We start from the raw sequence: 26,088 nt of genomic DNA on the forward strand, positions 1-26,088 counted from the left end.
GGTAGCTGCTGCTATTTCCACTTTTTTAGACAAGGAAATGAAGGCCCGGAGAGGAGATTCTATGTGCCTAAGAACGTTAGCTCAGAAGTGGCAGGGGTGGAGTCTGACCAGAGAGCCTGGTGACTCTCAGCAGTGGACCAAGCTGCCCCGAGGTGCCCGACACTGAGAGCTCTGTTCTTGGCCTTGCCGCTGGCTGGCTGGGGGACCTGGGACAAAGCATCTGACTTCTCTGAGCTCCACCTTCAAGTTTCTCTGATGAGTCGACCCCAGGCACACGCTCAATCAGCACCGGATGTCAGCAGATAGGGGGCAAGGTCCTGCCAAGTGAGTGCTCTTGGCCCTGGGCCTATTCCTTGGAGCTGGGATGCTCAGGGTGATTAATAAACAGCTTTCCAGATGAACTTGACACTCGAGGTGTGGATGTTGTGAATCCTCCAAATTCCCACAGCCTCTCACAGATAAAAGAGGGAGGGGGACAGGCTGGGAGGCTGACGGTTAAATCCTGGCTGTGACAGCCTCAGGGAAAGCCACATAGGTCCGCTGAGCCTCAGTTTCGCCGGCAGTAAAACGGGAATAACAACAGGACCTACCGCAGAGGGCTGTTCAGGGATGCATGAGCTCACCGAGCTTCTGGGACAGTGCCTGACCCCTAACAGACTCTAAATGAGTGTTGCCCTAATTCTATGCCTTGTGGCAGTGTGGGATCAGAGCAAAGCCTCAGCCTGCTCTGATGCAGAAGGCATCTGCAAGCCAGGAAAAGAGCTCTCACCAGAAACCAGCCAGGCTGGCACCTCGATCTTAAGACTTCCAGCCTCCAGAACTGTGAGTAATAAAACCTTGTTGTTTAAGTCACCTGGTTTGTGGTGTTTTCTTACAGCAGCCTGAGCAGACTAGTGTATCCTGCTTTGGGGCTCCCATTAGCTTGGCTATGGACTGTTTCGAGATCTGCTCTGCGGTGTGAGATTCCTCCCACCAACCCTCCTTCCTCTCCCCTCCCTTCCCAGGCATAAAACCAGCATCGCCATGTGAAGGCTCTCCTGGCCTTTTCCTCTTCCTCTCCATCCTTCCCAGGCATCTTCCCCCAAAAACCTCTTGCACATCTAATGCCATCTTGGCATCTGTATGCTTCCAGAGGACCAAACCAACATGTGATTACTCTTTCACCTCTCAGAGCCCTCAGTTTCCTGGTCTGTAAAATGGGGATAGTCACAGTGCCTCCCCTGTGAGGTTGCAGCTAGAGTCCAGAGTCTGTGGGTGTGGAGCCCATGCTGAGGTATTGCTTTATGCCACAGTGGTGAGTCTGAAGTGGGCACAACTCACTTCAGGGGGACCTATGAGTCCATGCACCTGCTTCACTCAGCAAGTTGAGCATGTCTCTGAGGGGGGCACAGTAGTGGCCTTATCTCTGTGTAGCTTAAGTTCCAGTCAGATAATATGGATGGGGATGGAATAGATCTTCAGAGCATTAGGAAGCGACAAGTTCTAATTTGCCTTTTTGAAAGGCTCATCCAAGTTGCCACGTGAAAATGGGCTGTAGCAGGAGCTGGACAGGAGACTGCTGCAATAGTCCAGGCCGCAAGATGCTGGGACCAGGATGGCAGCAGGAGAGGCAGGGTGGAGTGCTCAGACTCAAGAGGCAGACAGGAAGAACTGATGGGGTGTGGTGTTCTAGGCGGAATAGTGTTCCCCCAAATTCATGTCCATTCAGCACTTGCGAATGTGACTTTATTTACAAACCGGGTCTGGGACTTCTCTGGTGGGTCCAGTGGCTGAGATTTTGTGTTCCTGGAGTGAATGTGTGGTGGGTACGCAGGTTTGATCCCTGATCAGGGAACTAGATCCCACATGCTGCAACTAAAAGTCTGCATGCCGCAAGGAAGATGGAAGATCCCCCATGCTACAACTGAGATCTGGTGCAGCCAAATTTAAAAAAAGAAAGAAACAGGGTCTTTGCAGATGAAATCAAGTTAAGATGAGGTCAACTGGATTAGGGCCGACTAATCCAATGACCAGTGTCGTTACAAAAAGAGAGGACACAGAGAGGTGACACGCAGGGAAGGCCCTGAAGACAGAAGCAGAGACTGACATGACGTGTCTGCGAGTCAAGGAGTGCCCAGGCTGGCTGGCCACCACAGAAGCTAGGAGCGAGGACTGGAACCTATTCTCCCTGTGTGCCTTCAAAAGGAACCAACCCTGCCAGCATCTTGATTTTTGGCCACTGGGCTCCAAAACTGAGAGAATAAATTTCCACTGCTTCAAACCATCCAGTCTATGGGTAGTCCTAGAAAATGAAGGCATTGTGTGTGCCCTGGAGGCCCGAAGTCCAAAATCAAGGGGTCGGCAGAGCCACGCTTTTCTGATCTGCTCCACACTTTCTCCTAGCTTCTGGTGTTGCTGGTGATCTGAGGCATTTCTCGGTTTGTAGTAGCATCACTTCGATGTCTGCCTGTCATCACCTGGCCCTCTTCTCTGTGTCTCTCTCCTCCTTCTATAAGGACAGCAGTCACATTGTCCTTGTAAGAAGAGAGAGGGGAGCCTGGCAGGCTACAGTGCATAGGGTTGCAAAGAGTCAGACATGACTGAAGTGACTGAGCACACACGCATGCCCACTGGATTAGGGTCTCACCCTAAGGACCTTCCCTTATCATGATCACATCTGCAAAGTCTCTAGTCCCAAATAAGGTCACATTCACAGGCACCAGGGGTTTGGACTTCAGTGTACCTTTTGGGGGCACACAATTCAATCCATAACACATGGTAACTGGCTGCTGGATACGAACTGTGAGAGAGCAGGACTAAGGAGTTGCTAGACTCCAAGTTTCCTTGGAAGGAAGTCCTTACTCAAGCCTAACCTACTCCCCTCCTGGTGCACCCATTTCACCAGCCTTCCAGGAAGACAAGCTGCTTCATAAGAGGATGTAGGAGCACGGACCTCTGATTCTCCTGCATGTGCGTCCTCTCCCATTGCTGAGAAACTGGGCTATGGGTTGAGTGTGGTCCCTGCTCTGGAAACCACACGGCAACGGTGATCACTTCTCTCCTCAGGCATAGTCCACTCTTGATTTCTTCTCTACAGAATTCCTAGACTTTACGGTGTGTGAGTAAACTCATTTCTTCCCAACGTCCCTATCTGGGAAGATATCCACGGATGCCTGAGCTACGTTGCTGGGGATTGAGTTAGGGAAGAAAAAAAAAATTCCTAGCATTCAGATGACTGGAAGATTCTGCCAAGTTATGCACAGGTGAAATCCTCAGCCGGGGGAGCCAGCACATCCAAGGGCTTCCTGCTTACTTTGTCCGAGCGGTATAAGCTGATGCATCAGCTGTACGTCACTGGCTGCTCTTACAAAGTGAAAGAGAGAGAAATGACAGCAAATCTTAAAAATGTTGGGAAGAGGTTTCTCAGAGAGCCTGATAGTCACAGGGGCCAGGGGGCATTCAGTTTTCACTCCACACCACCTCCTTTCTGCTTGGGCCTTTCACACAGTAGGTGCTCAATAAATGTGACTTGTTTTGAGCATCTAAATCAGAGGTCATTTGTTACAACAGCGGGAGGAAACTAATACAGTCCCTAATTCAGGCATTTATTCATCAGTTTGCTTATACTGAGCACCTACTACGTATCAGATACCATTTCTTCAGTTGCCAGACATTTCCTGAGCCTCTACTTAGTGCCAGGGAAGTTTCTGAACCCTGGAGATACAGCAGTAACTGTGTGGATCACAATAAACTGGAAAATTCTGAAAGAGATGGGAATACAGACCACCTGACCTGCCTGGAAACTTGTATGCAGGTCAGGAAGCAACAGTTAGAACTGGACATGGAACAACAGACTGGTTCCAAATAGGAAAAGGAGTACGTCAAGGCTGTATATTGTCACCCTGCTTATTTAACTTATATGTAGAGTACATCATGAGAAATGCTGGGCTGGATAAAGCACAAGCTGGAATCAAGATTGCTGGGAGAAATATCAATAACCTCAGATATGCAGATGACACCACCCTTATGGCAGAAAGTGAAGAACTAAAGAGCCTCTTGATGAAAGTGAAAGAGGAGAGTGAAAAAGTTGGCTTAACGCTCAACATTCAGAAAACTACGATTATGGCATCTGGTCCCATCACTTCATGGCAAATAGATGGGGGAACAGTGGCTGACTTTATTTTTCTGGGCTCAAAAGTCACTGCAGGTGGTGATTGCAGCCATGAAATTAAAAGACTCTTACTCCTTGGAAGGAAAGTTATGACCAACCTAGACAGCATATTAAAAAGCAGAGACATTACTTTGCCAACAAAGGTCTGTCTAGTCAAGGCTATAGTTTTTCTAGTGGTCATGTATGGATGTGAGAGTTGGACTATAAAGAAAGATGAGCACAGAAGAATTGATGCTTTTGAACTGTGGTGTTGGAGAAGACTCTTGAGAGTCCCTTGGACTGCAAGGAGATCCAACCAGTCCAAAGGAAATCAGTCCTGGATGTTCACTGGAAGGACTGATGTTGAAGCTGAAACTCCAATATTTTGGCCACTGATGCGAAGAGCTGACTTATTTGAAAAGATCCTGATGTTGGGAAAGATTGAAGGTGAGAGGAGAAGGGGACAACAGAGGATGAGATGGTTAGATGACATCACCAACTCAATGGACGTGAGTTTGGGTAAACTCTGGGAGTTGGTGATGGACAGGGAGGCCTGGTGTGCTGTGGTTCATGGGGTCGCAGAGAGTCGGACACGACTGAACTGCAGTAAGAGGAAATTCCTGCCTTCCTGGGGCTGACATTCTAGAGAGGAGAGATAGACAAAGGACAGGTAAATCAAAGGCTCTAAGGGGGCTGAGAAGGAACACAAAGCAGGGTCAGGAGAGAGCTTGGCCAGAGATGTGCCCGGGGGGCGGGGGGGAGGGGGGGAGGATGTTAAGTGAGGCAGCAGGTCCGGGAAGGCTTTATGAAGGTGGAGACATCTGAGCAGAGCCCTGAGGGAAATGAGGAAGCCAGCAGCGGGCTGAGAGAGAAATACCAGGAGAAACAGCCCCCATCAGACAAAGAAAGGGTGGCAGATGGTCCTGACCCATCCCCCCCAAGTTACTGTCCCACAAACACAACTTAGCCTCATCCTCACAGCAACGGACCCATTTTACAGATGAAGATGTGGGGCTTGGAGAGGCTGGCGATGCCTGGGCAATTCTTGGTGCCAGCTTTCCTTCTCCACCCTGTAGGCCGTTCTGGGTGCTGGTGGGTGGTGACTGGGTTCAGAGCTGGCTAGTTTCTGGTCTTCGGCCCCCTAACTTTAGCAACCATTCATTCTGGAGCAGACAGGGCACCCAAATCCAGGAAGCTGGGGTAAAGAGTAGATGAGATGACCACCCAGCATCTTGAGCCAAAAGCTCCAGGGAACTGACATTTCTTCATCGCCGCCCCCACACTGCACCCTGACAAATGCCAGGTACTTTGCATGTATTTATATCTCATTTAATCATCAAAACAACCACAGGAGACATCGCTATCATCCCCACTTCCAAGATAAGAAAACCGCAGCCCAGCAGAGGGAAGCCTCTTGTTGAAAACGGTGGAGCTGGATTTGAACCCCATGTGGCCCAAGAGCCAAATGCTGGGGTCCTCAAGTCACGATTTCAGCTGCATCCACCCGCCCCCCTGAAGATTACCAATATGACACTTGTCCTTATGTGATTCAATGTTTTAACTTAAATGTATTTTAAAGGAATATGTATCTCACTATTGTAAACAGATCATTGAATTCTGTGTTATAAACAAGGCGCTTTCACCCATAAAAATAAATACAAAGGAAAAACCAAGGGTGCTGTTAATTCTAGTTACACCCCCACTGCCAGCTTGAAGCTGGCTCTTCCATGGTTAAAGGAAAGATTCACAGGTTCTGTAGGCATTTAAGATGTTTTGCACCCGACTGTGACTTTATCTAGAAGGAAGTAGAAAGGCGATACCTGGCGCGCAATGCGTTTATGTTGTGTAACACAGTTATGTTATGTAAACACAGTTTATGTTGTGCCGCGTACACCATGACTGCGCCCTCTGTCGGGTGGCTCTGCCTGGGGAAGAGCTGGGTCCCGCTGACCCCTAGTCTCCAAAGCGACCTGTGCCACTCTTCGTCCGGGGTCTGGCCAGTCTCGTATCTTAGTGTCAGATGTGACACAACATCCCCACAGCACCTCGTCTGGAGCCTAGGAGCCCAGGTTGCTTCCGGGCTCAACACTTCCGCTGAAAACCTTTCAGCAGACACGAGGCTGCCCGGAGCCATGAGCGGGACTTTATTTCCCCCACTTCACTCCTGCAACATACCATGTCGATACATAGACAAGGGCAGTGGCAACAAGAATCAAACGGCTTTAGATTCAACCTGAATTTAAAAAGCCCCAAACAGGGGACCCCAAATCAGAAGGGTCTGACTACAAATCCTTTGGATTAATTGAGCACGCTGGCAGACACAGAAGATCAAATATGAACCATCCGAGGTGGCAGGTCCTGACGGGCAGGCGGGGAGGGGGAGCGTCGTCGAGAAGCGGCGTGCCTTTGTCTTACAGCCATCAGCTTGCTCTTTATGCATAAACTGCTTAATAAAATGACTAATTCATTTTGGTTACGTTGAATCTAAACCCCTAGAGAATACTGCCAGTAGATTTATAATATTTTAATCCCACACCAGGCTTTCCAAAGCCACTGTAGGAGGAGACGAACAGAATACCCTCTATTCCATCTTCTACCACTAGCTGATGCTGTTGGTTTTTTGTGTTTTTTTTTTTAAGTGTCTACGAGGTTGTGGGGGGAGAATGGTGAATCTAGGAAGAGCGGTCTCATTCCTCCCACTGTGTCCATCTGAAGGAAAGTGGCATCGAGAGCTTTTTTAGGCAACGGGAGCCGCAAAAGCTGTCCGAGAGGCTGTTTAGAAACACATATATGCAGAAGTATGCGTGTGCCCCTCCAAAGTCTCTCTGAGACAGAAGCCTTCTCCCATCTGGGCCCCGGCTCTGGGCGCCTGTGTGGGCGGGAGGCTCAGGCTACCAATGGAGGCAGTGAGCCTTCCTTTGATCCTTTAATCCTAACTTTTTGACAGCAGATGAGTTGCCCAGCCCTTGTATGCAAATGGAGGCCAGGGGTCCCGCCACCCTCTTTTCCCTCTACCGCCAGGGCTGGCTGCTTTGAGGTCTCCTGGCTTGAGCATGGACAGAGGGGGCTGGAGTGGGTCTTCCTTCTTGGCGCTGGTAGGTGGTGTGATAGTAACACCATGGGCAACAGCAGCCACTGGTCTCCTGAGCATTTACTGTGTGCTAGACAGCCAGCTTAGGAATTCACACACTTTACCTCGCTTAATCCTCCCAGAGGCACCAGGAGGTAAGTGTGCATTTCCAGAGGAGAAAACAGAGGCGCAGAGAGGTAGAGCTACTCACTCAAAGGCTACCCAGCCAGGAACCAGCAGAGCTGGGACTCAGACTCATGTCCATTGTAAGAAAAATAAAGTTTCCATAGACTGGGCTGCATAGAAAGTTCCAGGCAGGCAGGCACAGTGTTTTATTTAGCATTTTGGCCCTGGTGCTGGGTAGAGTACCTGGCAAACAGCGGGAGTTCAGTGTTTGCAGAATGAATTGCACAGGGCCACTCCTCTGCGCCAGGCACCGTGTTAAGTGTCCTCTATCCCCACTGAATCCACCCAGTGGGCCTACAATGAGGTGAGAGCATCTGTATTTCACAAGTGGGGAAACTGAGGATCGGAGGAGTCGGGTGTGATATAGGATACAAGATGGCAGAATGGGGAGTGGCCCCAACTCAGTGAGAGGGTGCTGCAGCCTGGAGTCCTGTGAGTGCCCCTCCTGGCATGGCTCTGCCCCCTGAAATTAAGAGTTCTGTGACTCAGTTTCCCCTCAATGAAAGTATAATACCAGCCTTTGGAGCCCTGGGCTGGGAAGACCAGGCATTCTTGTCTATGAGGGTTAACGATCTTCCTCCAGCTGATGCATTTGCACTTCTGCAAGGGGCCCACCCTCTCAGCCTAGAACTTCTCAACCTACACAGCAGAGACCATTAGCTGTTTTTCACTCTCTTTGGATGTCAAATCTCTAATGGTTTTGTCCCAATTCCTTCAATTTTTGGGGGGGCCGCACAATGCGGCATGTGGGATCTCAGTTCCCCAACCAGGGATCGAACTCCTGCCTCCCTGTATTGGGAGCATGGAGTCTTAACTACTGGACCACCAGGAAATCCCTTACAGCCCTTTCAATTTTAAAATTAATCCTGCATCAGCGTTTGGAGTCAGGGATGAAGATTCAGTGTTCACTACCTGTCTGCTGTGTGACCCTGGGCAAGTGGCTTGACCTTCTTGAGTCTGCACTGCTTCAGCTGTACAGTAGGGCAGGATGGCAATATGTACCTCCATGGGTGCAGTCGGGATAAATGAACTCCTTTCTGTAAGGGGCTGAGTGCACTGCCTGACACAGAAGAAGCACCCAAGAAACCAACCTGCAACGAGGGTAGCTCATCATTTAAAACCAAATCCAAAGGCTGCTCTCCCTGCAGCACCCCTCCTGGCCTTCCCACCTTGGAGCCCTTTTCCTGCTGGATTTGGCTGTCTGTCTTGGGGTCACATGGTCCCTGCTGGACTCTGAGGGCAGGGTAGGACTCGGGTTTGAGTTTCCACAGGGCTCAGCACACAGTAGATGCTCAGAGAATGAGCTGATGAAAAGCCACAGCTGAAACTCCTGTCATCTCTTCTGAAAGGGCACAGCCATTCACTGAGCGCCCACTGGGTACCAGCATCACGCTGGATGCTCTCCTCTAATCATCTTTCAACCCTTAGCTGTCAGGGGTAGTGAGAGTAAGACGGGAGGCCAGGGCAGGGGGCACTCCTGGCAGAAGAAATGGCAGAAAACAAGGGTGGGGGACAATGCCTTCTGAAGTTAAGTATCATCTTTGGGAAAATCTGTCATCATTAAACTCTGCATTTTTATGGGTTAAATACTCTTTTATGTTACCTGTCTGTGCTCCCTTGACCCCTAGAGGACCAACTGGGCAGATGTTTGTACTGGGAGGAAGGGAAGGAGGTGAGGGGTGCCAGAGACAATGACGGATCTCTTGTTACATTAAAATCTATTTTGCCTTTATCCGCGAAGGTGGCTTATCCACTAGATGGCAGCAGAGCTAGCCATTTGGGATAGACACAACGCTAAATTCTTAACCTCCCTCAAGACTACTTTCATCAACATATATTTCAGATGCTTCAAAGATTCAAATTTCTAAAAATTCAGATCACAAAAGTACTTTAAAAAACTATATAACCTTCAGGCAAGAAGGTTTTTTTTTTTTTTAATATGACAATAAATCAAGAAGCCATAAAGCAAAGGTCTGGTAAGATTTCCTGCTTTCTGCAAATATTTTTTGAATGCCTACTATGTACCATATACAAGAGACATAGTGAACAAAGTTAAGAAACAAAAGGCAAACTAGGGGAGAAGCTATGAAACACGTTTCCCAGGACAAAGGTTAATATCCCTAATACACAAAGAGTGTCCACAAATCAATAAGAAAGTGATTTCTCTATTAGAAAAATGGGCTAAGTATATGCAAACCAGTGATTGATAAAATAATAAATATGAGTGGTTCACCCACATATGAAAAGATATTTAGTGTAACTAAGAAATGAAGGAGTACAAAATAAATCAACAAGAAGAAAAAAGAATTCTTAGTCTTTCTGACTATTCCTGGGTTTGTGGTCAATATGTGGATACATGTTCCTTCCCAAGTTTTCTTCCTCACCCTCAGAACTACAGCATAGTACCAATATGCCATGCATTCCCAAGAACCCCAAATGCCCAGTGTTGGGAATGAGGTTCAGTAAATTATAATACAGCCACGCAAGAGACTATTACACAAGATGAACCAAAGTTACTCAGAATTTGTAATCACACAGGGAAATACAGATGCTTGTAGTGAGTGAAAGGAATCAGAACTGCAAATGGTACATGCAGAATGAATGACTGTTTTGAAAAAGTACATGGGGAGAAGATCAGATAGAAAAACAACAAAATATTACCACTGCTTTTCTAGTATGGTTTCCCCTGCCTCCCTTCTATTTTGTGTACTTTTGAAATTTGACAGTAGGCATATGTAACTTTTATAACTGCAGAGAAAAAATTTGAAGATCTTAAACATTGGAAAGTATTTTCCTACTGCACATTCATCAACTCTTCCCTAAATCTCTCACCCCACATCCTTGACAACTGACAGAGCTGAATGAAATCCACAGCCAACGTGTGTGACGTGTGTAACTTATACCCTGATGTCAGCTTTGCAATGGGCTGCTGATTATCAAACCCTGCCAAATGCTTTCATGCACAGGTATAGGATCCTCACGGCAATGGATTAGCAGGTTCTATTATCCCTCGGCTAACCACACAGAAACCAGAGCACAGAGGAGTTCAGGTCCCTGCCCAAGGTCACACAGCTCAGAAACACCAAGCTGAGAGTCCCACCCCACCGAGTCGGATGCTACCACCTCCATCACCTAAGCTGTCCAGCCTTGCCTCTTGAAAGAAGGAGCAGAGAGACAAATGCGTGCCAGGAGTTGCCATTTCCTGCTGCTGCTACTGCTAAGTCGCTTTAGTCGTGTCCAACTCTGTGCGACCCCATAGATGGCAGCCTGCCAGGCTCCCCGGTCCCTGGGATTCTCCAGGCAAGAACACTGGAGTGGGTTGCCATTTCCTGCATCAGTCTAAAAAACACCAAAGTAAAGCCAGAGGAAAAAAAAAATGGGAGGAGCACTCACCTCTCTTATCTCCTCAGCAGTGTTCCTCTGCCTGCCCTCTAACTCCCTCTTTCCTTGTTTTCATTTAAATTTTCCCCTTTTTTTTCACTGTTAACTAATCACTCAGTAAGTTAGCTCTCTCTGAAGCTCGGGTCGGTACCTAGTGACTGTGAGCGCAATAAAGAAAGCAGCCATCACCGGTACAGAAGTCAGAAAGGTTTAAATCAAATCATCCTCCACAACAATGACATTAATTATGCTTTTAACACGTTTTACTGCTTTTTTTTCTCACTTCACGCCACATCTGTGTGAACAATATCCAAAAGATTTACGGTTTTCTTTCGTAATTACAGACATACAGGCTGCACACTTATCAAAATACTTGCTGAGCAATCACGCTATATCGCATTCTCTGCCAAAGATTTGTGTTGGCAGCAGTCACTCAAAACAAAAATGTTGAATCAGGACTTGTGTGGCTTGGTGGCGGCGGGGGGGCAGGGAGGGGGAGGAGGAAGTATTTCGACAAATAATTTGCCTGTCAAGAAATATAAAAACAGGAGAGTGTGCATCCTGGCAAATTTTCCAGGAGTGTTATTTTTATGGAGGGGGTTGGGGCGGGGTGTGTATGGCGGGGACAGTGAGCAGGGAAGCTCTGAGCATCAACAACACATCTGACATTTGGTTCTTGTGTCTGAGGATAAAATTTAATGAGAACAAAAATATGTCTTCCTAATTCCCCTAAGAAATCATTAAAACATTTTGTTATTCTTAAATGTCTTGAAAATGAATTAGAGCCCTGAAGGGGCTGTTCCTGCGGTATGTCTCCATCAGTTAAGGCTCCTTCTCTCTAACTCGGTGACAGCTGGGGATGTACGTACCCCCCTGGCCCCTCCATTTCTGGGGAGTAGAGCTGCAAAGTCAGACACGTGGAGTCAGCACCAGGCTTGGAACGACCCTTTGGGGAGAGGGGCAAGAGGGCACAAGAACCTTCCAGGAAGTTCCAGGCCAATCTGGGGAGCTCCCACGGTCCCTGACTGGCACTGCGGTTCTGGACTCGTGTGTTAATAGACATACTTCCAGAAAGATGAGGGCCCCATCGTGAACCCCAGAAATGATGCTCTTTTTCCAAGGGGGGGATGTAAGCCCCTCCTTACCCCAAACACTCCCCTGGATTTGAGACAACAGGTTACTGGCCTGATGGTCTGTTCTCCTCTGCCACCAGAATGCAAGTTCCCTGAGGGCAGGGCCCGCGTCTGCCTCGGTAGACTCACGGCCACGTTTCCAGTGTCATGGTCCCTGTTCACACAGCAGGCACTCGATAAATGCCATCTGAGTAGGTGACACGTGACAAACAGAAGGCACTAGTTGAAAAAAGTACCTTTTCATTTAAATAGCTCTTTTCCCTTTTTCTGCATCTGAATCTTTTTTCTAATTCAATCAACAAACAATTACTAGGCGGTTACCGTGTACTGGATTCCGAGTACACACATTCAGTATACATCAGTCCCAGGCTTGGAGAATTGCACTTGTCTGAGGGACACACAGGTGATGACAACAGTTAACACTTAGCAAATGCCACCATGTGCCACGCACGAGGAAGCCTCCCAGTGACTGTATGAGGCAGGCGCTGATAAATTTCTCCCAATTTATAGAAGTGTGAAGCTCCGAGGTGAGTTAATTCGTCTACAGTAAACCAGTGAGTAAGTGGTACAGGCAGGACTTGAACTGGGATCTGAACCTGGAAACACAAGCCGTCTCAGTGCTGCCCCCTGGTGCTACATGAGAGGTACTACGAGGCACAGTGGAGTAGTTGGGCGTGTGGATTTGAGTGTGGATTTGTGGGAGGTATCTTTGGAGTCCATACAGGTCATCCTCCAACATCATTCACCACTGAGACTGTGCAACCCAAAGGAAGGAGTGGGAAATAAGAGGGTGTCATTTTCCAAAATTTTTTCCTAGACAGTTCTGATAAGGGTAGAGACATCATAAGCAAAAAGGCTGCAAGGAATGGGACAGCCTCTTGGACTCTCCGCCATGTGCCTGCTGTGGCTCTGAGTAAGGGTGACAATGACCAGGGCTGCAGACACAGCTGCCCTGGCCTCAAGCCACGGGGGGTCAGGTCCCTACGGGGGTAGGCACAGAGCCTGGAGGGCTGTGCTGTCTGGTTTCGGCCACTCTTGCCACCCAAGCATTTTGACTGAGAAAACCAATGTGGCCAGGCTGCCTTCCTAAGGGTGCAGAAGCAGGGCGGGGCGCGGCACTGGAGAAGAATGAGTCGAGTCTCCAGGTGCCACTGCCGTGGGCTGAATGGTGACTCCAAAACAAACATCTGTATCTTAATGCCTGGAACCTGCAAATGTGACCTGTTTTTGGAAGAAAGGTCTTTTGCAAATGTAATTAAGGATTTCAAGGTGCGACCATCCTGGATTCTCTGTGTGTGTGTTCAGTCACTTAGTCATGTCCAGCTCTTTGCAACCCTATGGACTATAGCCCACCACGCTCCTCTGTCCATGGAATTTTCCAGGCAAGAGTACTGGAGTGGCTTGCCTTTTCCCCTAAATCCAATGACCAGTCTTACAAGAGAATGGAGAGGGGGATTTGGGATAGAGACACACAGGGAAGAAGGCTGTGTGAACATAAAGGCTGAGACGAGTGATGTGTCCACAAGCCAAGGGACACCTGGAGCCACCGGAAGCTGGGAAAGGCCAGGAAGGATCCTCCCCTAGAGCCTTCAGAGGGAGCACAGCCATGCCCACACGCCTTGTTTTCAGATTTCTGACCTCCAGAACTGAGAGAGAATAAGAATCTGTTGTTTTAAGGCCCCTGGTTTGTGGCAGTTTGTTCCAGGAACCATAGGAAAGTAGCATAGCGTCTCACGAGTATCCAAGTTGTGACATGGAACAGATGTTCTGGAAATAGTTTTTGAATGTGCCCAGAGCTGAGTCGTCCCATCTCTCCCTGACTGTGAGGCATCGGTGCCAGGGTGACTGAGACTGGCCGGGCCTGTTCCCTCGGGGCCCGGAACGTGCAGAGGGTGGAGCCGGTGCAACTTCTATACCCGGCCAGTGCCTCTCTGTGATGTGTTCCCAGATCTCCTGGGGAGTTTGTCAAAATGCAGAGGCTTCAGTGGCCCGAGGTTCTGTATTTGTAATCAGCTCCAGGCGAACCCAATGCTGCTGGCCCCTGGGTCGCACTTTGAGTAGAACAGGCTAGAAGACTTCCCTCCTCACCCAGTCCACGTGCTTTCAGAGGGAAGCGTCACATCACTATTGCTGTATTCGTTTCCTGGGGCCACCATAACAAAGCACCACTGACTAAGGTGGCTTAAGGCCACAGAAGTTTACTCTCTCAGCTCTGGAAGCCAGAAGTCCAAAATCAAGGTGTTGTCAGGGCTGTGCTCCTTCTGAAGGCTCCAGTGGAGGCTCCTTCCTGGCCTCTTCCAGCTCCTGGTGGTCTTAGGCACGCCTTGGCTGGCAACTGCATCACTCCAACCTCTGTGCTGTCTTCACATGGCCCTCTTCTCAGTGTTCCTAAAACTCCCTTTCTTCTTCTTAAAAGGAGACCCTTCAGCAGATTTAGGGTCCTCCCTAAGTCCAGGATGTCTCATCTCAAGATCCTTAACTAATGACATCTGCAGAGACCCTGCTTCCAAATAAGGTCACACTGCGAGGTTCAGAGTGGACAAACATTTGGGGAGGACACTATTTACACCACCCCAGTTGCCCAAGACAGATGGAATGAGAGACTTTCCCATCCCCATCACAGAGATCTCACAAACGACCTTGGCATCAACTAGAAACGACTTTGCCTTCTCCGTGGCTCAGCCTAGAGTGGGACCTCACATTCTTCTTCATAAACCCCCAGCCCCAGTCACTCCTGACCTTACTAATTCCTGCAGCTGTGTGGAGTACTGGGAATGGATAGAGTGGCTGTCTGGGTGGAGAGGGTTAGCAGACTGGGGCCTTCTCCCAGCTCCACCATTATTAAGCAAATCACTACATTCTGGGTTCCCATTTCTAGGTCAATAAATGAAGAAGTTGCAGAGGATGGGTCATTTTAAAAACGGGAAACTGTCTGCAGAAGTATATCTCATATGCACAGGGACACAGCTGAAGGTTCTCCAGTTGATCAAATCTCTGTAATCCACACCCAGATCAAAAAACGTATCTAGCGCCCAAAGGCCCCTTCCAGGAACTACCACCCCATCCAAGAAAAACCACTCTCTTGACTTCTCACAGCATGAGTGCCTTTTTTTTAGGTGAAATTCTGTGATGCAAAATTTACCATGTTTAAGTAAGCCATGCAGTGCCAGTTAATACATTCATGATGTTGGTCAACTACCTCCTCTATCTAGTCTGAGAACATTTTTATCCCCCTAAAAGGTAAACCTTACAGCCTTTAAGCACTCAGTCCCATTCTCTCCTCCCTTCAGACTGCTGACCACTAATCTAATTTCTGTCTCTACAGATTTGCCTCTTTTGGATCCTTCATATAAATGGAATCATAAACTGTGTGACCTTTGGTATCTGGCTCCATTCACTCAGCATTATATTTTTAAGGTTCATCCACACTGTGGCATGTGTCTGCGACTCATCCCTTTTGATGGCTAAAGAATAGTCCACATTTTATTCATTCATTCACTGATGGACATCTGGGTTGTCTCCCCCTTCAGCCACTGTGAACAGTGCTGCCGTTAATTTTTGCCTGTCTTCATCTTTGATGTAAATAGAGTCATGCAGTATGTGCTGTGTGGATTTGGTTTTGGCTGAACATCAAGTTTTTGAGGTTGGCCATGCCATGTTGGTGGAAACATCTGCAGTCTTTCCTCCAGCGCCCTCTGCTGCCAGGGAGCACTGGGTGCCTTCTGCTCTTGGTGGGAAGTGGATGGGGGCTCTGGTGGTCAAGACCGTTGGCTCCTCAAGAAGATCCGGGTGGGAGATCTCACTAGGAGCTCCCCAAAGCTCCCCGGCTGTTGTTGGAAGGCAGTGTGGTAAGACAGACAAGTCGGGTGGGGACACATCACACCAGACTGGGTGTAGACCCCCTCAGTCTCCACAACTCCTACCCATGGCAGGGCCTGGCCTTGCCCAGGAGTCTTGGCCTGTCCCCAGAACCCAGTGAGAGAAGGCACCTGTGTAACAGTCCTCATGGCCGTTTCTTTTTGTTTTTTATTCAATTATGGAGCCCAAGCAAGTCTTACCTGGTGCTTCAATTAATTGCTTGTAAACACTCAGGAAAGCGGCTTCGGCCTCCTGACTTCTCTTACTAAGAGCCACCACCTTTGGAAACAACAAGAGAAAGAATCACGTGTGACCATGGCATCGGAGTCTATAAGCAAATGTGATCATTCTCCACATGCGCAAACATGGGATTGAGGGGAGGAAGAAGGGGAATGAAGGCTCCAAGTATGGCGTAGCAAGTCTGGGTTCAAGTCCCAGCTCCACTGCATCTGGCTGTGTGACGCTGGGCAAGTCACTGCCCCGCTCTGATCCTCAGTTTCCCCATCTGTAAAATGGGGTAAATAACAGAAACTACTTGCCAGGCCAGCTATGAGGGCTAAATGAAGCTGTATATAAGTACTTAGCACAGGGCCTGGCACACAGTAGGTTATTAACAGCTCTCACTATTATTACTGATATTAACAGGCAATGTTGGAGATTCAAATATGACACATGTTTTATGGGAAAGAGGGACACATCTGGGGCATATTTCTTGACACTGCTAATTAAAGAGAAATTGTTGACTCTCTAGTAAGATACCAGTTTCAACAGATGTTGAATGACAGTTATGTCAAACAGTTCCTAGCATACCAAAGGTGCTCAATAAATGCTTCCCGACTGATGAACACACCAATGACTGATGACCAGTGGTGAGGAGCTACCTTCATGTACTTGTTCTCTTGCTTATGGGCATTTTTTTTGTCCTGCCAGTGAGACTCCATAAGGTGTATTTCTGGGGCTTAGCATCATCTCCTCCCTCCATTCCTGCTGTGAATTCTGAGCTCTGGCCTCGCAGCTAACCTGATGCTGGCTCTTGGTGGACAGTCCCCTCGGCATAGTCCTGGGGCTCCCTGGCATACTGCTGGGCTGAGCTCCTGGCACCCACAGGACAGCATCCCTATCTCCTCGAGGACACACCAGGCTGGGCATCCCCGTTTGGACTGGAACAGAGCTTTATTCTCCCTGACACTGATATACATCTCCCTCTGGTGCCAACTTCCTATATGATGAATCTGTCAGAGCGTCTATTTGTCAACGCCCTCTTTCAGAGCTGGGCTTTTCCTACGAATCCCAGTGATGCCATCTGGGGGAGTGTCTGTTACTGAATTCCTCCCCTCCAAGTGAGCTTCTCTCATAGCTCAGTTGGTAAAGAATCCGTCTGCAATGCAGGAGACCCCAGTTTGATTCCTGGGTCGGGAAGACCCCCTGGAGAAGGGATAGGCTACCCACTCCAGTATTCTGGCCTGGAGAATTCCACGGACTGTACAGTCCATGGGGTTGTAAAGAGTCGGACAGGACTGAGCAATTTTCACTCACAAGTGAGCTCTGTGAGCGTGTGTTCTGGTGCACAGAAGGGGCTCCACATAATTAGTTGAGTTAACAAATCCCAACTGGGTAGCAGAGACTCTAGGTCCTGTCTGTGACATGGAGAAATGTCAGGGGCCAATTCTGAGACAGTCTGCTCTCACAGAGGTGACCAACCGAGGCACAGGTCCTCGAGCCAGGCTGCCTGGGTTCACATCCCAGCTCCACCACTTATTATCTGTCCTTGATCAAGTGGGTCACTTCAATTCCTGTGCTTCTACTTTCCTTTCTGTAAAACGGGGATAATAAGAGGACAGCCTCCCTCAAAGTTCTGCTAGAAGATCAAGTGAATTAGCACGATGGAAAGGTGGCTGCAAAGTTTCTGGCAGGCATTAAGCCCCACAGGCATTAAGCCCCACAGGCATGTCACCTCTTGGTATGATCAACCCTTGCTTCTTGTCTCTTATGAGGATAGTTCTGCCCAGTACTGCATGATCATCTTCACCTGTGTTCATCTTTTCTTAGGTGTGAGAAAGCCTTGCCTCCTCACACAGTGGTATATACTCTGGGACGAATTTGAAAACCACAGTGGTTTCTCTACAGCTTCCAGTATGGCAGCCAAGAGCCTCATGTGGGTACCACACACTGGAAATGTGGTGAGTTCAAATCCAGATGTATTGTGAGTACAAAATATGCATTGGATTTCGGACATAGTTCAAAAAAAGAGACTGTACGACCGCTATCAGCTATCCTTATGTTGACTGCATGCTGAAGTGATAAATTTGGGGGCATGCTGGGTTAAACAAAATATATTATTAAAATTCATCTCACCTGTTTCCTTTTACTTTTTAAAATGTAAGTATTAGAAAATGTAAAAGTACATCCATGGATCATATTATATTTCTATTGGACAGCACAGCTTGAAGGTTTTACAAGGTCCACTGAGAATTTGTTATTTAAGAGAGGTGGCGAGAAATGTATGGTGGATGTTGAGCAAGTGATTTTAAAAAGGTCAGTTACAAAAGCTCTTTAAGCTCTCTTGTTATTCTGAGAACAGTCTCTGATCGCTTACCTTCCAGAGTGAATGACAGTCTCATTCATTCAACAAGCATTTCCTGAGCACCCACTATGTGCCATGCATTGTGAACTGAGAGCTCAGTGGCGAACAGTGCAGCCTCCAGCCCCACCCCATGGGACTCACGGTTCAGCGCGAAGACCAACATTAAAGCAGATTCCCCAGATAATTCATTAATTACATGTGCTAAACACTTCAAAGGAAAAGCACAGGGGTCTTGAGAGTGTGTAAGTGTGGTGAGACTGACCCAGTTTGATGGGTGGAAGGAACATCAGGAATTCTCTCTCCATTAGGGGAAGCTGGTGATGGACGGAACAAATGTCCTAGAATCTAGGCAAAGGGAAGGTTTTCATTCTTGCTAAGATGTACAAGGCACAGTTCCTGCTCTGGGGACTCACAGCTGAGTGGGAGACACAGCTACGACAAAAAGAACACAGGAGGAGGTGATGCAAATGCTGGGGTCTCCAGAGTAATGCGAGGAGGGGGCAACTAATTTAGAGTTTGGAGGGACATCCCTGATGCCCAAATAACAATCATCATCATAATAATATGATATTCAGAGTTTACCATGTATCGTGTGCACATGCTCACTCAGTCTTGTCCAATTCTTTGCAACCCCAGGGACTGTAGCCCATCAGGCTCCTCTGTCCATGGGGATTCTCCAGGCAAGAATACTGGAGTGGGTTGCCATTTCCTTCTCCACAGAATCTTCCCACCCAGAGATCTAACCCGCATCCCCTGCACTGGCAGGAGGATTCTTTACCACTGAACCACCTGGCAAGCCCACCATGTACCACACGCTCTTACTATTCATAATCATATCTCTCCATGGACACACCAATCACTGGAGGTAGCTTCTGTCATTATCCCCATATCACAGATGAGGAAACCAAGGCTCAGTGAGGTTAAGTATCTTTCTCAAGGTCACTCAGTAAGTAAATGGCAGAGTGAGATTCACACCAGGTCTGGCGGCTGAAATTACTATTCTGAATCCAGAAGTGGGCCCCTTTCTCTTGGACAGAAAAACCACCCCAGCCAGTAGGGACAGTCACTCAGGCCCCATTTGGATGCTGATGCCTTGAGATGCTACCTACGGCTGTACCAGGTCAGGAACCGCTGTGCTGCTGACCTGGGGTCCAAGAAAAGCCCTGAGAAACAAAAGCAACTCATCTCCAGAACCCTAGATGGAGAATCATCAAAGATCAGTCAGGAGAAAATCTGAATGCTTCATTTTATGGTTGTCTGTGCTAAGCATGTGTAGTAGCTGGAGCTTGGGGAAAGGCATAAGAATGCTCTATTGAGGGACTTTGCTGGTGGTCCAGTGGCTAAGACTCCACACTCACATTTTAGTAATGTGCTGCCGAAGCAAGCCCTAAGACGTCGCACTCCCAAGGTAGGAGGCCTGGGTTTGATCCCTGGACAGGGAACTAGATCCCACGTGCTGCAACTAAAGTTCTCACGTGCTGCAATTAACACCTGGTGCAACTAACTAAATAAATATTAAAAAAATAAGCTCTATTGACTTTCCTTGGACTGCAAGGAGGTCAAACCAGTCAATCCTAAAGGAAATCAATCCTGAATATTCATTAGAAGGACTGATACTTTGATACAATAGAATACTGATTATAATACATTAGAATACTGATACTTTGATACATTAGAAGCGCCAATACTTTGGCTACCTGATGCAAAGAGCTGACTCGTTAGAAAAGACACTGATGCTGGGAAAGACTGAGGGCAGGAGGAGAAGGGGACAACAGAGGACAAGATGGTTGGAGGGCATCATTAACTCAATGGACATAAGTTTGAGCAAACCCTGGGAGATAGTGAAGGACAGGGAAGCCTGGTGTGCTGCAGTCCATGGGGTAGCAAAGAGATGGATGTGACTGAGCAACTGAACAACAAAATTGACTTCTAAAAAGGAATTCAGGGCAGAAGTAGAGGCGAGTGCCATAAAGTTCTGTTATTATTTCCCGGTCCATGCCCCATAGCACCAAGATCCCCTGTAAGGGGCATGGCAACCCACTTCAGTATTCTTGCCTGGAGAATCCCACGGATAGGAGCCTGGTGGCTATGGCCCACAGGGTTGCAAAGAATCCGACACGCCTAAGCAATGCAGCATGCAAACCCACAGCACCCTCTACTGTCCATTCATGGTGCTTATCAGTTGTGTACCGATGATCTGTGCAACTGTCTCCTTACAATGTCAGCCTGCCCCACAAAAGCTATGCTGTTCAACACAGTAAGCACTAGCCCACGTGACCAGTGAGCACTTGAAATGTGACTATTCAAACTCAGATAGGCTGTATGTGTAAAACAGGATTTCTAGGTTTTAGAATGAAAAAAAAAAAAAAAAAGAATGTAAAATATCTCAGTAATTTTTATATTGATTTCATGTTGAAATGATAATATTGTGGATGTGCGTGTGCACTCAGTCGCTCAGTCCTGTCCAATTAAACCCTATGGACTGTAGCCTGTCAGGCTCTTCTGTCCATGGGATTATCCCGGTGAGGAATACTGGAGTGCGTTGTCATTTCCTACTCTAGGGGATCCTTCCGATCCAGGGATTGAACCCTAGGCTCCTGCATTATCAGGCAGATTCTTCACCACTGGGTCACCGAAGAAGCCCAATATTGTGGGCTTTTTGTTTTTGTTTAGTCGCTAAGTTGTGTCCGACTCTTTGTGACCCCATGGACTGCAGCATGGCAGGCTCCACCGCCTTTCATTGTCTCCCAGTGTTTGCTTAAATTCACATCCATTGAGTTGATGATGCTATCTATCCATCTCATCTTCTGCTGTCCCCTTCTCTTTCTGCCTTCAATCTTTCCCAGCATCAGGATCTTTTCCAAAGAGTGGGCTCTCTGGATCAGGTGGACAAAGTATGGGAGCTTCAGCATCAGTCCTTCCAATGAATATTCAGGACTGATTTCCTTTAGGATTGACTGGTTTGATCTCCCTGCAGTTCAAGGGACTCTCAAGAGTCTTCTTCAACACCACAGCTTAAAAGCATCAATTCTTTAGTGCTCAGCCTTCTTTATGATCCAACCTTCACATCCATACATGACTACTGGAAAAACCATAGCTTTGACTAGATGGACCTTTGTTGGCAAAGTGATGTCTCTGCTTTTTAATATGCTGTCCTGGTTTGTCATAGTTTTCCTTCCAAGGAGCAAGCAATACTGTGGACATGTTGGGTCAAATAGAATATACTATTAAAGTTGAACTCACCTATTTCTTTTTACTTTTTAAAATGTAGCTACAAGAAAAATTTAAATTACTTATGTGGCTTGCATTATACTTTTTACTGGACAGCGTTGTTTTAGATTAAATGTTAGAAAACCTATGACCCTTGGGCCAAATGTGACCCTTCATCTGTTTAAATAAAGTTTTATTGGAACACAGCTACAATCATTATGAATGACTGTACCTACAGACACCGAGACAGTCACCATTTAGCTGCTTTACTGCTACAGTGGAGGAGTTGCATAGTTGTGATAGAGACTCTGGCTGCAACACTGAAAATATTTGCTCTCTGGCCCTTAATAGGAAATATTTGCTGATACCTGTTTTAGAGGTTCACCTAATGGCTGGACAATACACTCAAAAGCAGAGATCAAAAAACATCCTGGAATGGCATTAACTTTGAGTTAGTTTAAATTTAGGGCCTCTCATAGTAAATATGACCCTTGAAGACAGTGATCATTTGGAAGTTCTGCCTCATTCAGTCTGGTTTTAGAGTTATGACCCTAACTGTTTCTAGAAGGCCAGGTCTGATGGTATCAGAGTCTGATCAGGTGCTGAGCCCAATGTCATAAAGAATCTCTTGGCCTCAGTTTGTTCATCTACCAAGTGGGAAGAATAATCTCCATTTGCCTAAGAGGCTGTTGGGGGAGGAATGGGCTAACTAATACATGGCAAAAAGTACCATGGAAAATGGAAAAAGAGCTTTCTAATAAAGCAAATAATTATTTTTCCAACCATACAAGATATCTTTTCCAAGAGCTGCAACTCTAATGCATTTCACCCACATGCCGAGAACAGGTGAGCTGAGCAGAAATAAAAGGCCACGTGTTTCTGCCTCATGGCTGGGTCCCCTCATGCAGAAGGGCAGGAGGAAAGGGTCCAGAAGGACAGATCTGGCTTGTGACAGGCAGATCTCTGAAGGCCATCTGGGGGAGGAAGAGGAGGAGGACGAGGTGGCGGCCAGCTACAGACACCAAGAAGGTCATCATCAGAAATAGCTCAGCGTCTTCTGATGAAGCAGGCGGCATTCACACCACCCGATGAAATAGAAGGGGTGAAAACGTGTTTGGTCCCGAGTCTGGAAGTAACAGGTGTAGAACTGATTAAGCCAGAGAAGCAAAAGTCTGTTCTAGCTGCCGAGCACTTGTCTGTCAGGTGGCTAAAAAACGGCAAGTTTGGGGACCCCCGAGGCTGTGCTTTCATGAGCCGTCTGAGATGGCAGTGACATCTACTGGCTACTGAGAACAGCTCCATGCCAAGCTGGCCACAATGAACAGTCAGAGTTCCCGGAAACTAAACCCTTATTCTGTGTCCAGTGCCTTCTCTTTGGCATCTTTGCAGACAGCCCTGAGACGTGAGCACGGTTACTGCTCCCACTCTACAGAGGAAGAAACTGAGGTTCGGGGCAGCCAAGTCACTTGGCCAACGTGGAAAGAACTAGTTATTGATGGGGCTGGTATCCACGCCCAGCTTCCTCTCATTCCAGGGCTCAGAACTGCAACTAGAAACCGTTGCTTCTCAAAGGGTGTTGCATAGCGCCCTGGGTGTGAAAACAGGAATGTGTGATCAAGCCTGGACCTACCTGCCTTCTCTGTGGACTGTGCAAATCCACTAGCACACTAGATGCTCTGACAAGAGCTACAGGAGAAAGCGTTCTTCAGCTTGGTGTAGCCCAGGATTTTCCCAAATACATTTGGTCTCGGAACATTTGCATCAGAGAATAAAACTAGGGTTCCGTTAAACACACTGTGATAACAGCTGCCCTCTACCCCTGGGTCCTGGGCTCTGGGGACGGTGGGCCGTTGTGGTTCTGAGAGACAGGGGGAATCTGATGCTGCAGGAATTCTGGAAGAAACTGACAAGTGACGGGCAGTCGAGAGGCGAGTATTCAGAGGGTCTCAGAATCAGTGCCTTTGAGGAGGAAGCAGAGGAAGGAGATTTGAGGAGGAAAGGCGTCAGCCCAGGGTAGGGGAGAGGTGGGCGGGAGCATGTCCTTTAACACCCTCAGAGGCCTGGTTCTCCTTCTGGGGAGTGAAGATCTAGGGGCACATGGCGAGCAAAGAAGAGCAAGAATGAGGGGAAGGGACTTCACTGGTGGTCCAATGGTAAAGTATCTGCCTTGCAACGCAGCGGATATGGGTTTGATCCCTGGTCAGGAAGTAAGATCCCACATGCCGTGGAGCAACTAAGCCTGTGCACTGCAACTACTGAACCCCAAACCGCGAGAGAGTCTGTGAACGACAACGATAAAAGACACTGCATGCCGCAACGAAGATCAAAGATCTGGCATGTTGCAACCAAGACTCAATGCAGCCACATAAATAAATAAATAAAAATAGATAAAAAAGGAAGACTGAGAGGAGACAAGGAGGAAGTGGCCATAGAGAGTGAGGATATGCAAAGAGTGAGGGGCACAGAGAGCAAGGGGAGCAGAGAGCTGGGGGCTCACAGACACTGAGGGGAGCAGACAGGAGGAGGGTTCACAGAGGGTAACGGAGGCGAGGACATGGAAGCAGATGGAAGGAGGGCTCAGAGTGAAAGGAGGAGGGGTGTGGAGCACAGTGCAGGGAGCACAGGGAAAGATGGAGGAGGGACTGTGGGCCGTGCAGAGGAGCAGGAGGAAACCCTGGCCACCATGAGGCTGCGGCGGGACTGGCTCAGATGTGCAAGAGGGGAAGGGGCTTGTGGTGAGTGCTCAGAGGCTGCACTCTGCAGGGTCTGGGGCAGGTGATGGTCCAGGCCCAGGGTGAGGTGGAGACGGGGAGAAAAGAACTGACCGGAGAGACGATTAGGAGATAAAATCCTGATCCAGGACACAGTTGGGGCTGAAGGTAGGGAGGCGCGTGGGGATGTATTTAGCCAAGAGCAAGGAGCAGACTCAGGGAGGCACACCACAAGAGCAGTCTACAGCCAGGTGAAGAGCTTCTTGGGTGTTGAGAGAAATACATGTATTTTGGACTGTAAAGATTCCAGCCCAGGATGAGAAGAAGGCACATATCTTACCCTATGCGATAAATCCCTTTTACTCACAATAAAATTCTGATGTCCTACAACTCGTAAAAGGCGATTATCAATTACCTTGTTCGGCTGATAGGAGAATTATTATCATCAACAGTAACAATGACTACTGAGTATCTGACACATAGAGTAGTAGTAGATCAGTCACTCAGTTGTGTCCGACTCTTTGTGACTCCATGAATCGCAGCACGCCAGGCCTCCCTGTCCATCACCAACTCCCGGAGTTCACTCAGACTCACGTCCATCGAGTCAGTGATGCCATCCAGCCATCTCATCCTCTGTCGGCCCCTTCTCCTCCTGCCCCCAATCCCTCCCAGCATCAGAGTCTTTTCCAATGAGTCAACTCTTCACATGAGGTGGCCAAAGTACTGGAGTTTCAGCTTTAGTTTCATTCCTTCCAAAGAAATCCCAGGGCTGATCTCCTTCAGGATGGACTGGTTGGATCTCCTTGCAGTCCAAGGGACTCTCAAGAGTCTTCTCCAACACCACAGTTCAAAAGCATCAATTCTTTGGCGCTCAGCCTTCTTCACAGTCCAATCCTCACATCCATACATGACCACAGGAAAAACCATAGCCTTGACTAGACGAACATGGTAACTCATTTAATCCTCACAACCCAGGTCGATGGGGGTGTTACAGATTTAACAGATGAAGATATCAAGGTACAGAAGGGTGAAGACCACACTGTGTGGGAGCTGGGATGCAGACCCAGCTGGCCTCAGGGAGACGCCAAAGCCCATGCTTCCAACCCTCACTGGGGACTGAATCTCCCAGATGAGGGCCTGGAATATCAGAGAGCTGGAGGAGCTAGCTAGGTTTGCAGATGGGCAGTGGACAGAGAGGTTAGTGCCTGGGGGCTTTCAGCAGGACCTGACTCCTCTGCCTCACAGAGTGAGTTTGCTGGGGGCCTTGTTCCCAGGCAGGCACTAACTCTCACTCTCCCATACATCATTGATGTGGCTGAGCAAATGAAAATTATAATTTAATGTTGGGGCTTAAATAAGAAATAAGAGTTTGGTTCTTGTTTTTGGTAGCTGTTGTTGAGCTGGGCTCTCTCAGCTCCTGCCTGGACAGGGCAGAAGGCAGGGATCCTCTCTGGCCTTCTGAGATCTCAGGGGCATTCCCAGAGCAGGGTCAGGGAGGGTCCCAGAGAGGCCCCATCCTAGCTGAGGCTCAGGAGCCGGCAGAAGCCACTTCTAGAGCCTGATGGGATGGAATAAAATTAGCACATTTGGCCACCTGTCACTGTTTCAAATACTCAGGTATAAATCACAAATGCATTTTGAATCGTCAGATGTAAGACACTAATTCAAATTCAAGCTTGAGCTCTGAAATCCCCTCTTCCAGGGCTGTAGGTCCAGCTTCTAGATCCTTCCCCAAAGCCTCAGCCTGCGACAGTAATGGACACAGGCAGGAGTTCAGGAACTACAACAGCAGGTGGCACTTACTGAGCACCCACTATGCACATGCC

At 48.1% G+C, this 26,088-nt stretch overlaps 1 protein-coding gene across 3 annotated transcripts in view; it reads right to left on the reverse strand.

Annotated features, from left to right (window-relative positions):
• CUX2 (cut like homeobox 2) overlaps positions 1 to 26,088 on the reverse strand; it is a 277,595-nt gene that overhangs the window by 44,484 nt on the left and 207,023 nt on the right. For all 3 annotated transcript variants that reach the window (XM_027566784.1, XM_027566782.1, XM_027566785.1), the window contains exon 4: positions 15,958 to 16,036. In XM_027566784.1, coding sequence (XP_027422585.1) covers positions 15,958 to 16,036 — 79 coding nt within the window. The remainder of the gene's footprint in view (positions 1 to 15,957; positions 16,037 to 26,088) is intronic.

The sequence above is a fragment of the Bos indicus x Bos taurus genome, chromosome 17, assembly GCF_003369695.1.
Source record: "Bos indicus x Bos taurus breed Angus x Brahman F1 hybrid chromosome 17, Bos_hybrid_MaternalHap_v2.0, whole genome shotgun sequence".
Taxonomy (NCBI): domain Eukaryota; kingdom Metazoa; phylum Chordata; class Mammalia; order Artiodactyla; family Bovidae; genus Bos; species Bos indicus x Bos taurus.